Below are 14,172 nucleotides of genomic sequence, written 5' to 3' on the forward strand. Positions count from 1 at the left end.
TACCATGTCAGCCCTCGGTAGCTGAGTGGTCAGCGATACAGACTGTCAATCCTAAGGGCCCGGGTTCGATTCCCGGCTGGGTCGGAGATTTTCTCCGCTCAGGGACTGGTGTTGTGTTGTCCTAATCATCATCATTTCATCCCCGTCGATGCGCAGGTCGCCGAAGTGGCGTCAACTCGAAAGACCTGCACCCGGCGAACGGTCTACCCCGGGTTCGATTCCCGGCTGGGTCGGAGATTTTCTCCGCTCAGGGACTGGGTGTTGTGTTGTCCTAATCATCATCATTTCATCCCCGTCGATGCGCAGGTCGCCGAAGTGGCGTCAACTCGAAAGACCTGCACCCGGCGAACGGTCTACCCGACGGGAGGCCCTAGCCATACGACATAAAAAAAAACTAATACCATCAAAATACATACCTTCCCTCTTGACTCAGCTTGTAAGTTGCTTCCTCCTATATAAAAAAACATAAAATTAGGGAGATTCGAGCACACACGGAGGCTTGCCGGCAATCGTTCTTCCCGCGAGCCTTTCGCGACTGGAACAGGAAAGGTGGGAAGTGACAGTGGTTCTCCAGGTACCCTCCTCCACACACCGCAGGTGATTTGCGGAGTACAGATGTAGATGTAGATGTAAGGCTAGGCGACAGCGGGTGAGGTGACGCGGCCGCAATGCGCAGTGCGCAGCATCGACCGCGCGCCACTGGAGGGGTGAATCGGAGGGGTGCGTTGGCGTTGGCGGCGGCGGCGGCGGCGGGCAGAAGCTGTCCAGTGTGCGGACTGCGCGCCAGCAGCAGGCAGGTGGTGTGCGGGCGGCATGGCGCGCTCGTGACGTCATGGGGCGGGGCCGGCGCCTGCTGCGCTTCCGCGACATGCCGGCGCACCTGCGCTTCAACCCGCACATCCGCGCCGGCTACCGGCCGCTGCAGGGCGTGCGCGGCTGCCTCGCCAGCCTCTTCTACCTGCACAACGAGACCATCAACATCCTCACGCACGGTCAGTCGCTTCTGTCCGGCCGTGCCACTGCAGTCTGCACTACTACACTCTGTTCACAATTACTTTAGGACCGACAGCGACGAAGGATTTAGTCGGATGAAGTCTGCGCAGGAGGCAGGCCAATCCACGTGACCCGTGGACGCAGCAAGCATCCGCGATTGTCGACTCTTCACCCACACCATCACAGCACTTTCCACCTACACTGTGTTTTAGGCTTTCGTGTGATCGTTCGTTGGAACGCTGTAAATTTCTTCGTTTTCATGTCTTCACGTATTTTACATGTTGTCACTATTGGTTGTCGGCTGATACTGAACGTTAGAACGAGTTCGTCGAATGTTATGAGTGCATACTTCGACTTCCCTCACTTGTTCAGGGGACTGTGGTACGAAGTCAATCGAGAGAAGCGTGTTGTGTATCTGCATCAAGATACAACAGCTAAATAGCGGCCAAGGCTTTGAATGTCAACAAAGACAAGGCTGTGAAGATTGTCGAGGATATGTTCGAGAAAGTCGAGTAAGCTGGAAATTCATCGAAGCTAGAAACTCTGTGGAAAAGTATGCGTAAGCGAATTAGCAACATAGTTTCATTTTCTGATCATTCGATGCGTCACAGAAAGGAAATTCTAATGTTCGGCATGTTACTGGGCTCATTTACGTTCAGTTTCCCTTACAGTCGCACATCGATATTTACAGTTATGTACAACGTGGCCTTTCACTGTTGGCATTTCTTTGGCCGTAAGCTGTTGGCGGAGATACAAGATCTTGTAGAGTGGTTATGTCGATTTTTAGGGCAGATACGTGACGTCAATATTGACGTAATGGTGTGGCTTGATGAGAAGTGGATCAATTCTGGCCACGTGTTCTAGCAGGGCTCGACAGATGACACAACCAAATGACGCAATAGAGGCAGATATTCTACACAAAAGCGAAAGGCAAGGTTTTTCACAAAGTTTCCCCTGCTTTTCAAAACGAAGAGGACAGTAGATCATCACGAGGAAATGTACTCGCTAAAACCAAATAAGGGAAAACCACCAACAATTGTTCGTGATTATGCTGCTTACCAATCTGTTATTGACAAGGCGTGTATGATGAAAAAGCGAGAGTAGCAGATGATACACTACAGAGTCGCAAAGTCTAAGTAAGTAAATTTTAAAAACGTGGGGTAACTAATGTCAATTCATAAACGACGATTTCCCTGATACGAAATTGACAAACTAGGGAAAACATACGGGCGTTCAGTCATTAGGTTCTCACCCTGTCATCACCATTTCATTCCAGTACAACTGATATGGACCCAAATAAATGCTATGTTGCCAACAACACTAAAAACGAATTATACTGTCTACAGTAAAAACACTCAGCAAAAAGGTGTTCGGAAAGTCACATCCGAAGACTGGAAGAAAACTGTCAATCATACACAGTCCACATAGTCCATGATGAATTGGTAGAAAGAGGTTTTTTTTTTTTTTTTTTTTTTTTTTTTTTGTAATGTGGGAAATGATGCACCATTAAACAACCGACAGGGGCACTTTATCATGTGAAAGAGTTTTCCATCATCATCATCACAAAATTGACTAATAATTAAAAGGCTGTTACAGCAACTAAATTCGAATGATCATCATCTTAGGATCTTAGTATTAATCGCACAAGAGAAATCTCTTTCACTGTTTACATTATAATTGATGCAATGCTCATGTAATACAATTTGTTAACACTGCACGTTTTTCTTCCAAACGGATAAGTATCCTCATTTCAATGAAGAGGCATAATTTTTATTTTGTTACAAATAAAGGCAAAATTTGATTAGAAAACGTAATGAAATGCCAATGATAAACCTAATGCTCTCTTTCTTACAATGGAAGTAAACGGGCGGATGCTGAGGTTTTGACGCGAGAGCGCAGCATAAAGCGTGACATTAAACTCAAGTTATGCATATGAAGACATATTGTGTTGTTAAGAATTCGTTGCAGAATGTGTTCGCCAAAATTCAATAACAAAAAAGTTTCCCACTTCCCACATGTCGATAATTTGGTAACATCGTCAGGAAACGCATTTTCGTAAACTTTCCATATATAGTCTTAAAAATTTGCTGCCCTGAAGAACCTAACTGAAATTTAAACATGATGCGGCTGTCCCACTGGTTAGCACACTGGACTCGCATTCGGGAGGACGACCTTTCAAACACGTGTCCAGCCATCCATATTTAGGTTTTCCATAGTTTCCCTAAATCACTCCAGGCAAATGCCAGTATGGTTCCTTTGGAAGGGCACGGTCACTGCCCCACAAGATCCTGATATTAGTACGCTATCTGTATACCGAAACGTCAGCCAGTATGAGTGAGTTCAATGGAATGTATGATTACGCGTGTGTTCCGTGCTGGGCGTGAAAAATCTGCTCCGCGCCTCCACGTGTTCCTGCCGAAGTGTCAGTCCTAAAGCAATTTTGAACAGACTGTGAGACAGTGTGTTTTGGGTCGCTGTTCTTCTTTTCCCCAATACCGGTAGCCTTATTTAAGATAGTGTTCCCAACTCGATTACAAAGTGTAAATTTTAATATTTGTTATTGTGTAAGTAATGAATAGGGCAGCCAGAAAGCGCAATAACGCCTTAATTATAAACACAAAGATCTGTTTCTCGTTAGCTCTTGACACACGAGTGGAGAATTAAGCATTACATTTAACTTAAATTATCTCGTGTTAGCAGTCTTTGACAGAGTTCCAGTTTAGAGGACATGAAAATATCATTCATTTTAAAAATTTTGTTCGGGTAATATACCTATCTAAATTCAATAACGAAAAATTTTACAGTAGACAGAAAATTCGTTAACGTTGTCAGGATACGCGTTTTTGGTAAATTTACAGTTTATTGACTTAAATATTGCCCTGGACAGAACTGAAATGGAAATACACTAAAGCACCAAAGAAACTGGCATAGACATGCATTTTCAAATACAGAGATATTTAAACGGGCAGAATACGGCTCTGGGGTCGGCAACGCCTATATAAGACAAGTATATGGCGCAGTTGTTAGATCGGTTACTGCTGCTACAATGGCAGGTTATCAAGATTTAAGTGAGTTTTTAACGTGGTGTTATAATCGGCGCACGAGCGATGAGACACAGCATCTCCGAGGTAGCAATGAAGTGTTGCTTTTCCCGTACAACAATTTCACGAGTGTACCGTGAATATCAGGAATCCGGTAAAACATCAAGTCTCCGACATCGCTGCGGCCGGAGAGAGATCCTGCAAGAACGAGACCAACGACGACTGGAGGGAATCGTTCAACGTCATAGAAGTGCATCCCTTCCGCAAATTGCTGCAGATATCAATGCCGGCCGTCAACAAGTGTCAGCGTGCAAACCATTCAACGAAACATCATCGATAAGGGTTTTCGGAGCCGAAGGCCCACTGTTGTACCCTTGTTGATCACGACGCAAAGCTTTACGCCTCGCCTGGGCCGGTCAGCACCGACATTGGACTGTTGATGACTGGAAACAAGTTGCCCGGCCGGACGAGTCTCGTTTCAAATTGTATCGAGCGGATGGACGTGTACGGGTATGAAGACAATCTCATGAATCCATGGACCCTGCATGTCAGTAGGGGACTGTTGAAGCTGGTGGATGCTCTGTAATGGTGTAGGGCGTGTACAGTTGGAGTGATATGGGACCCCTGACACGTTTAGATACGATTCTGACAGGTGACACGTACGTAAGCACCCTTTCTGATCTCCTGCATCTATTCCTGTTCATTGTGAATTCCGACAGACTTGGTCAATTCCAGCAGGACAATGCGACACCCCACACGTCCGGAATCGCTACAGAGTGTCTCCAGAAACACTCATCTGAGCTTACACATTTTTGCTGGCCACCAAACTCCCTAAACATGCGTATATCTGGGCTGCCTTGCAATGTGCTGTTCAGAAGAAATCTCCGCCCCCTTTGTACTCTTATGGATTTACGGACAGTCCTGCAGGATTCATGGTGTCAGTTCCCTCCAGCACTACTTCATACATTAGTCGAGTCCCTTCCATGTCGTGTTGCGGCACTTATGCGTGTTCGTTGGGGCCTACACGACATTAAGTAGGCGTACCAGTTTCTTTGGCTTTTCAGTATATGATGCAGCTCTTCCAGAATACAGTGTTAGTGCCATATTTGTATATTGAATAGTTTGTGAGTTTGAGTGGACTGAATGAAATGTCAGATTAGTGTATGTTTCAAGCGCAATGTAGCAGCTCTGCTCCGTGCCTCCACGTGATCGTGACGAAGCGTCTATCCTAAAGTATACGGCCTGACAAAAAAGTGAATTAGCAGAAGGTGAGGAAGAAAAGCACTGAAACGTCGCACTTGGAGAGGGAATATAATGTCACTTAAATGATTACAAAATCGGGTAATATTTACAAAGAATTTGACGGTATGAGCCCATTTCTGAGTGTGACGTTACACTCTGTCATGCTTCGATGCATGCACTGGTTCAGTTGGGAGAGCTGTCGTAAAGCCATTATATCCCCCTCGTAGGCAGTTTGCTTAGCGACTGTTGTAACAGATCCTTGATATCATGGCTACTGGCGCTGAGACAGTGTTGGCATCCGATCTGGTCCCACACATGTTCTATCGGGGTCAGGTCTGGGGATCTTGCTAGTCATGCGAGTACCTCAACATCACGCAGACAATGCATAGGGACACGTGACATTTATGGACGAGTACTGCCCTGTGACGTATCACTGTGCCGTCAGAATGCCGTCAATCACTGTCAGCCGTTACCTGAAATCACACCCGGTGGCTCCGCTCAAACATTATCAGCTCGATCACTCTCCACACCATGTCATAAGCAGTAACCCCGCTGTGACTCTTCAAACATTGGAAGAATGGGACCTCTCCTTACCTCGCCTCATGCTTGTCGACGTTGGTCATCCAGGGTAGTCCATTGCTGCGAATCTTCGCCATTCATCAGCACGCGTTAGTTTCCAGCTATGGCACCATCCAAAACGCAGACGTTTGTGCTGTGATGGTAACTACAGCCTACGCATGGGACGGTAACTCATTAGTCCGGCTGGTGATAGTCTCTAACTAATGGTAGGAGATGACACAGAATGTTGCCGGATGTATATTAGTTGCGCTGGACGACAACACAAAACAACACGCAGCAAGGCTCATAAAAGATCAGATTCATCACTTAGGATGCGAGAGATTGGGTCATCCCGCCTACAGCCTCGATCTTGTCTCAGTGGACTTTCACTTGTTCCTTGCATTGAAAGCCGCACTGCCGGGACGTCATTTCCAAACTAATGCTGAGGTGGAGCAAGCTGTATGACAATTCCTTACCAGAGTGGTTTCATCAAACTTATTGAACGTTACGAAATATGTCTCAATCTCAGTAGTGAATATGTCGAGAAATAGTGCAAGGTATATACTTCTTGATGCCATAGTGTTTTGCTTTTGGCAGTGAAGTTTCGGTATGGAAAACAGTAACGAAACTTAGTTTCGCAACGACCCTCGTACTACGTTACAATCACTGGAGACCAAGCGTCCCTTAAAACAAAACAGCAAAGAACCCCTGAGAGTTTGTTATTGACTTCACTCTCTCCCTCTCTAGGGTACGTCACTTACCACTGTCACATTGCAGCTCTTTTCACAATAAAGAATGTGATAGTCCATAGAGGTAGCTAGAATACGTCTGTAGTGCGGTGCAAGCGCTCCATCCGCACCTAACTTCGGCAAAATGTGCAACAGTGTGTAGTCAAAAAACTCCTTAAAGTACTGCACAGCTGTATTGTGAGAGTGAAATGACACAATTTCAGAGACTTTACTGGTCTCGTATAGATATGATTACATGTATGTAGACTGAAGCGGCGAGTGAAAATTTGTACCAAGGTCGGGAATCGAACCCGCGTCTCCTGCTTACTAGGCAGGTGCGTTAACCACTAAGCCAGCTTGGCACAGAGGTTCACACAACTGCAAGGACTACCCTGGGACGCCTCCCTCCTGGGCACAAATTCTCGCTGCCGCCCCAGTCTGCTTTACGTTCAAAGTGTATCAGTTCCTAAAGAACCAAACTGCTGAAGTCATCGGTCCCTAGACTTACACACTACTTAATCTAACTTAAACTAACTTATGCTAAGGACAAAACACATCCATGCCCGAGGGAGGACTCGAACCTCCAGCGGTAGGGGCTGCGCAATCCGCGACATGGCGCCTCAAACCGTGTGGCCACTCCGCGAGGCAGTCTACTTTAAATTCTCCTTTACACACGAGCAAAATTGCCGAGGCTCTCGATGTTCTGGAATATCACTCCAGCATCGAACGTAAAAGGGGGATCCAGGCTGAAACCCAGGTACAGTTACTTATATAAATGAAATGACATAATTTCAGAGACTTAACTTGTCTCATTCAGATATGAATTTACATATATGTAAAGGGGAATTATAATAGAGATTGGGGCGGCATTGAGAATTAGGATCGAGGAGAGAGGCATGCCATGATAATCTTTGCAGCTGGGGTGAACCGCTGTGCCAAGGTAGCTTAGTGGCTAACGCACTGCCTTGTAAGCAGTTTCAGTCCATATACATTGTGAGCGACATGGGTGCTATTCTGCCATTCGGCGCAACGGATTCATCTGAGATGTACCCTTTACCCTGAGGCTCCTGCAAGATGGAATTTCCACCCCCACACTACTACAGAAGTCAGACAGACGCTCCTAACGTTCTGAAGAGAAATGCCTGAAAAACTTTCAGCAATAAATATCTTCTGGAGTCGTCCGCTGTAAGGAAATGACACAAAAATTCACAAAATTTCTTACGTAACTAGTGGGATACTTGGGTACTGGAGTAGTGCTAGTTAGTGTAAGAAAAAACATGAAACTAACGAAAATTATTATTTATTTTGCAAAAATTCTGAGAAATCACAATGGCACTTTTATTTATGAACTGAACAAGTTATTTTCGGGTTCTTTTCGGAATTTGAAGTTACCTCTTAAGGATAGGATCGCTAATGAAATTTCTATACAAAGTTTAAGATTGTTATTGACTTGGCAGAATGGCAGAGAGCCATGCCTACTCATCTTGAATAATTATCTGTTAGAATGTTGCTAGGTACGGTCGAGGCTGTCGCGTGTGAAATGCCGTGAAGTGTACTGTTGTGGAGGAAATATGGGGCTTGCAAGAGGTGTAGCGCACAATACCGTAAGCTACGCTGACTGCTGTCTGCGCCGCTCGCTGCTTTCAAATACGATAACTCTCGTTCTATCTGGATTGACCTTCGCCAATCAAACTCTCCCTACGCCTTGATGAAGTCAAGGACTCCTATTCGCCCCTAGTCTAACTACTGGCGAGGTACACCAGTCAGATAACCAGTCCACAGCGATGCCACTCAAAAATTCGCTCGCAGGCGTCTAACTATAACTCTGTCCGTTCACACCGCACAATAAGTGTGGCAGCCAACATAGTGAACAACGCTTAATCGCAAGGATTCAGTATAGAGTCGCACTCCGATTCACTCTCGACCGAGGTGCTCTCCCAGTGAAGTACTGAGGAGAGACTTGTTCCTCGCTCTGTGAGTACACGTACGAGCACACACGCTCTCGTTACGTGTTCTCGCTCCAAGAGCGACAACGGAACGGCCCCTCTCCACGCCAGACGTGAAGAGGGTATATCTTTTAGTCTCTTCCATTACTCCTTCAGCTCAAGGCGTCAGAAATATCGTCTGCCAATCAGCATTGCTCTTCTAAAACGGGAGAATGAAGTTTCTTTTAAGGTGACCAGTCCGGAAATCTGTAGCACCGGCGTTTGGCGTTTGCTGTCTCCCTGTGAAAACCTCTGACACGGCGTGCTATGTTTGTAAAGAATGTGTAGGCTGGGCACTCCCACACAATGCAGCGGAATTTGCTTTTTAGCCAAACACGGGGTTGTTCGCCCTTTCACTCGGGCAAACGTTGTCTGCTCTACGGGCGGTTGCCTGCCGACGTAGATAGGTTGACTCGTCCTCTGAAGGGTCCAGCCTCCTGGCATGCAGTTTGCCTCTCCCGAACTAAAAGCTTTTGTGACCGTCGTGTCTTGAATGTGTGCATGTATGCCAGCCTCGAGTATTTCAACCTCGGTGCGCACTTCGCGATTTACTTGTTATTTGCATATCGTTTGCATGAATTCATACAACATTGACTTTATCTTATCGAGTTTGGGTTCGAATGAAGCGTCTTGATGTGCGGAATATGATTGCGAGGGCGGAATATGTAAGCAATGAAGGTCAGGAGATCATGACGTCTTTCAACTTCTTACATACCTCCCTCCTTCTGACAAAATTTTTGTCTGGGGTTTGTCAATGTCGAGGAAAACATTGACAAAGTCAGGCAAAAATTTTTCTTTTAGATTTTTCAATAAACTTTTCTCAGACATTCTTAACAATTTTACAACGTCTTACAACATTTATTGTGAGGCTTTTGGGAAAATTGGCCTCTACTTGCAGTTCGCATAACGATGGAGTGACCACATTAATTTCACACTAAATTACATTAATTGGAAATATTACCAGCTGCTGCCATCGCTTCTGTGTAGAAAACTTAGCATACTGAAGTGCAGCCACACACTTTTGATTCTATTTTCCTCTGATAAGGTAACTATTCTTAGCAATTAACTGTCACTGTAGCCTGTTGAGGCCTCTACTATGGTCGTTACGCATGACACAACACACTCGAACTGTGTAAAATTACCCCTCCAAAATAAGCATACAAAACATGTGGACACAAAACAAGATTAATTAACTGAAGCACTTTCCGATAAACAATAATGAATAAGCACATGTACTTACAACGCCGGTTCACTACAGCGATTCGTACATGACGGAGCAACATCTCAGCAAGAGACATAGCAGTCAGGACAAAAGGCAGAAACATATTCATTCATGCATTCGTGTAAGCAAAAATATTTTTAATTCGCATGATCATAACCATACAACCATGAAGACAACAACTATAATCAGACGAAACAACACCCACTACATAAGTGCAATACAGTGTCCTAATATAATTCTTAGTATCAAACGCAAGCGCCGGCCTTGGCAGCCGAGCGGTTCTAGGCGCTACAGTCTGGAACCGCGCGAGCGCTACGGTCGCAGGTTCGAATCCTGCCTCGGGCATGGGTGTGTGTGATGTCCCTAGGTTCGTTAGGTTTAAGTAGTTCTAAGTTCTTGGGGACTGATGACCACAGCAGTTAAGTCCCATAGTGCTCAGAGCCATTTGAACCATCAAATGCAAGCCGCCACCTGTTGTGCAACATAGATCTGATAATATTTTTGAGGCATCTGCCAGGCAAGCAAGTCTCTAATTTCTGATTCATTAAATAGTACTTTAAACGCGATAACCATAATCGGTCAGGCTTTCTGCTAGTATCCAAAACAGATGAACATATTTTAGACTGGGACAAAATAATTGACGCATAAGTACAAAGTCAATGTACACTGCACTTGCAATATTCCAAGACTAGGTGTGCTTGAAGTTACTCCGTTTTCAGTATACAAACCGTGCGGGTCCTAATTGAGCTACCGCCGTCCGCCGGCATCTTACGGAAGCTGTGTCGTAAGAAATTATTGAGGCGCCTCCAGTATCGCCAATAAGCGAATCTGACAGAGTCATTATGGACTTCTCCTGTAGTGATATGAGCGTCTTCCACATATATATTTTCTTCTCCATATTGCCGATTAACGAATGTCTGTTACTCAGTAACACGCGCATTCATAATTAAAGCTAGAGTGGAAACTTTCTTCTGCCGTGGCTCGCCATCCTTGCCTCATTCCGCAACAAACAGTAATTTTAATGTTGGATAGTGCCTGATTGACCACTCGCTAAAATAAGTTTTATTCACAAATATATTTATACAGAGAGTTACAGCTCATTTCCTTATCTCATGACAAGCAAATAGTGTACATACATTGCCAAACAATAAAGGTGAAGCACCCAGAAACTTGGTCTTACGTCGGTGTAACTTTGTATACCTACACACCATTGGCGGGCATGTTAATGATTGGAGTTGCAGTGTTCTGTGACAGATAGAGCGGCTACCAGAGTGCGTTAATGTTGTTCATGTTTAGTTTTGTTACGATGCCTGATAAGGCATAAAAGGGCCGTGAGAGGCATCAGTTGAGTGATCGCTATGAAGGACGTGGAGATGCTGCTTACTCGTGCGAGACAGCTTTATCTGCACCTGATAGCGTGTGAGAGGCCGCTCATTGTGGGTTTCCATTTGACTGGCTGGTCGAATCTTGCAGCATCCAGATTTATGAACCACTCCGATGTGACAGTGGTCCGATGTTGCGTTGCATGGGAATGTGATATCACACATATTCGCCGTCGACCACTCTTGACCATCACGAGAGAGGATTGCCCTACTGTGCGCCGAGCACATCGTGACCCACTCACATCTGCGTCTGTCATCCGAGAACCGGTAATGTACTCCCGTGGAACATTCTGCCTAACACCATATGATTGTTCAGAGAATAACAGCACCGGACTAGAGAATTACCATGCCATGCGTTGGGTGCTATTGCAACACAAAAGGCTACGTCTGGAATGGTTCCACGACCAGGAGGCATGGACTGCTGACGAATGGCGTTGCATTGTGTTCAGCCATGGATCGCAGTTCTGTGCTACCTCGGATGAGCATCGTCAGCTTGTGTGGGACAACCTGAGGAGATGTCCCACTCCTTCAATGTTTTGGGGCTTTGTGAATTGCAGCAGTGTTATGCCCGGGTAATGGTGTCAGGAGCCTACAGATATGGCTTGAGGTCACAGCTAGTAGTTATTGAGGAAACTCTGTTGTCACAACGATACGTCTCAGACATCCTGCGTCCTCATCTGTTATGCTTCACGCGACAATATGGTCGTGCCATTTTTCAACAGAACGATAGGACGATGCTTGTCCACTCATAGCACGTGTCTCTACAAACATTTTGCATGATGTTGAGGTATTCCCTTGTTCAGCAAGATCCCCGGCTCTGTCCCCGATAGATCACGTGTGGCACCAGCTCGGGTATCAACTCTCTCCCAGTGTCAGTACCAGGATATCAAGGGCCAGTTACAACAGTTGTGGGCCAGCTTGTCATAGGAGAAGCTGCACCAGCTTCTTTCCAGCCGAATCCGTGCAATCGTACAGGCGAGACGGGGTGCGACGTCATGCTGATAAGTGGATTCATATTGTCGAGTTCTTTGTAAATTTGACTCGATCACTGAAGTAACACAACATACCTCTCACCCCATGAAATTTCATTTCGGTTCCTCCTACCCTTCTGAGTACTTCACCATTTCATCAGGCAGTGTACATTCATTAAAAAAAATTAAAATACGGTAATGTATAACAGAATAACTGTAGGTAGTTTACAGAGGCAGACGATCAGCCAACTTGTCAGGTATCGCACTGCACAATAAATATCGAATGTACAATTCGTAAAGGCAAAAAATATTATCTATGTATGTAGCACTAATATTAAAAGTACCCCTGCTTATTTGTTCCATTTCAGTTGGCCGCTTAAAGCTGGAGTAGATCGCTTTCCAAAGCTTACGCCATACAAAAGCTTTGAATGGCAACGGGGTCTCCATGTTCCTCAGTAGCTACGTTAACTTTCAGATCACGGAGATGCGGTCAGCTTTTGTATTTTGAATGCCAGCTAACACACACCAAGGTAGCCCTGAATTGTTATCCATCAGATCCGAGTAAACGATGTTGAGGCAACGTCAGTCTAGCTGGTTAGAGATGGAGCCGAACTTTGCTTAAAGAGAGACGGATAATAATAGTTGGCCGTGACTGTATTTAAGAACAAGCTTTCCATCGTTCTAAAATGATTTAGTAAAACCACACAGCACTCAGAATGATCATGCTGAGATATGAAACAAGCGTACCCTGATCTCCAGCGTAGTGTCTTAACATCTATACAATCTCGTTCGATTTGGACTACAGAGCTTATTATTGAATGCTGGTGCCGCATTGGAGCAGTACTATTAAATGTCCCAATGTCAGTCTCCATAGTTGGCCAGTGTCTGCTGTGATGTGGACCGCATGTACCTACCACTTGGTATGAGATGCTTCTCAGGCTGCAGAGGGGCCATTACAGACAGTGGCGAAACTGTTAGCAAACAGTTGTCTTTACTGCTGGGCCTTGATTCGGACAGGACAACGCTGACGGTACGCGTGAGATCCTGTAGAGATGAAGTCGTTTCGTAGAGTGCATTATCCAGTCACATCAGACGATAGTGTGGAGTCGTGGTATAGTGGGCAGCTACGGCTAGACGATCGCGGTGGATGATCTACAGGCTGCTCCACTTTCCTGGTACTCTCTGCGTTGATCTATACACCTGGGAAGTTTTGAGACAGTAGCTTTTCTTCAGTCCCATGACCTAGTCGTTATCGTCGTTGCGAAATGGCGCAATGCGGATACGCGGGGACTACCATGGGTTCTTCTGGGATGAAAAAGTCTTGCATTGGAGTAGAACAATGGTTCTTTAAATGTTACGAGCAATACTTCAAGTATTCCGCTTTGCACCACAGTTAATATTTTACTCTAAGCCCAACCTCTTCACCTAACCTGTCAGCTTTCCAACGTACCTTGACTTCGACAGTGTGCGCAGTCTTTTGATGCGTGTTCAATAACCAACAAAACTTTTTTCTGGCCTCAGGTGGAAACTGTATGGCACTACAGTCCTCGTGGTCATATTCAAGTCTCGCTAAATTCATTGCCACGAAGAGCAAAGGTGCTCATCAGAACAGTTGGTGGAGTCAGCAATGTCTAATTTTTGTAATTAACTCCAAATATTTAATCGTTTTAGAAATTGGAAGACGTGATAGTTCAGAAGCCCTTGTGCAAAAATACATTCCTTCTACGTTGCTGACTAAGTTCAACATTTTAGGCGTGGGAGGATGTTCACGTGCCTTCGTAATCTGTCATTCACGACACACTGTTCAGAGGGCAGGTCCCCTTTAAACACTCCAATGAGAGCATCTTGCGCTTATTCTTTATACCATGTGTAGTCGACACTCGTGCATGTGTAGCGTCAGCATGGACAGACAGTCCCCCTGTAAGAGTTCTCGTAAACATCTGAAAGGCACGAATATTCCGATCTCTCTCTTGATACCTTGCTTAAAAAGAAGGAAGTCATCATAAGACCAAGCTGAGATTGGGGAACAGTGGAGGAAAGAAATCGACTG

The 14,172-nt window shown here is 45.3% G+C and overlaps 1 protein-coding gene and 1 non-coding gene across 4 annotated transcripts in view; one reads left to right on the plus strand and one right to left on the minus strand.

Moving 5' to 3' along the window:
• The first annotated feature begins 854 nt into the window (after positions 1-854).
• The window catches only part of LOC124789319 (progestin and adipoQ receptor family member 4), a 184,014-nt gene continuing 170,696 nt past the window's right edge, over positions 855-14,172 (plus strand). For all 3 annotated transcript variants that reach the window (XM_047256638.1, XM_047256645.1, XM_047256652.1), the window contains exon 1: positions 855-992. In XM_047256638.1, coding sequence (XP_047112594.1) covers positions 869-992 — 124 coding nt within the window. In that variant the 5' untranslated portion in view covers positions 855-868. The remainder of the gene's footprint in view (positions 993-14,172) is intronic.
• On the minus strand, positions 6,851-6,926 carry Trnat-agu. The gene has a single exon. It is a non-coding gene; the product is annotated as a tRNA-Thr (tRNA).

The sequence above is a fragment of the Schistocerca piceifrons genome, chromosome 1 (assembly GCF_021461385.2).
Source record: "Schistocerca piceifrons isolate TAMUIC-IGC-003096 chromosome 1, iqSchPice1.1, whole genome shotgun sequence".
NCBI lineage: Eukaryota > Metazoa > Arthropoda > Insecta > Orthoptera > Acrididae > Schistocerca > Schistocerca piceifrons.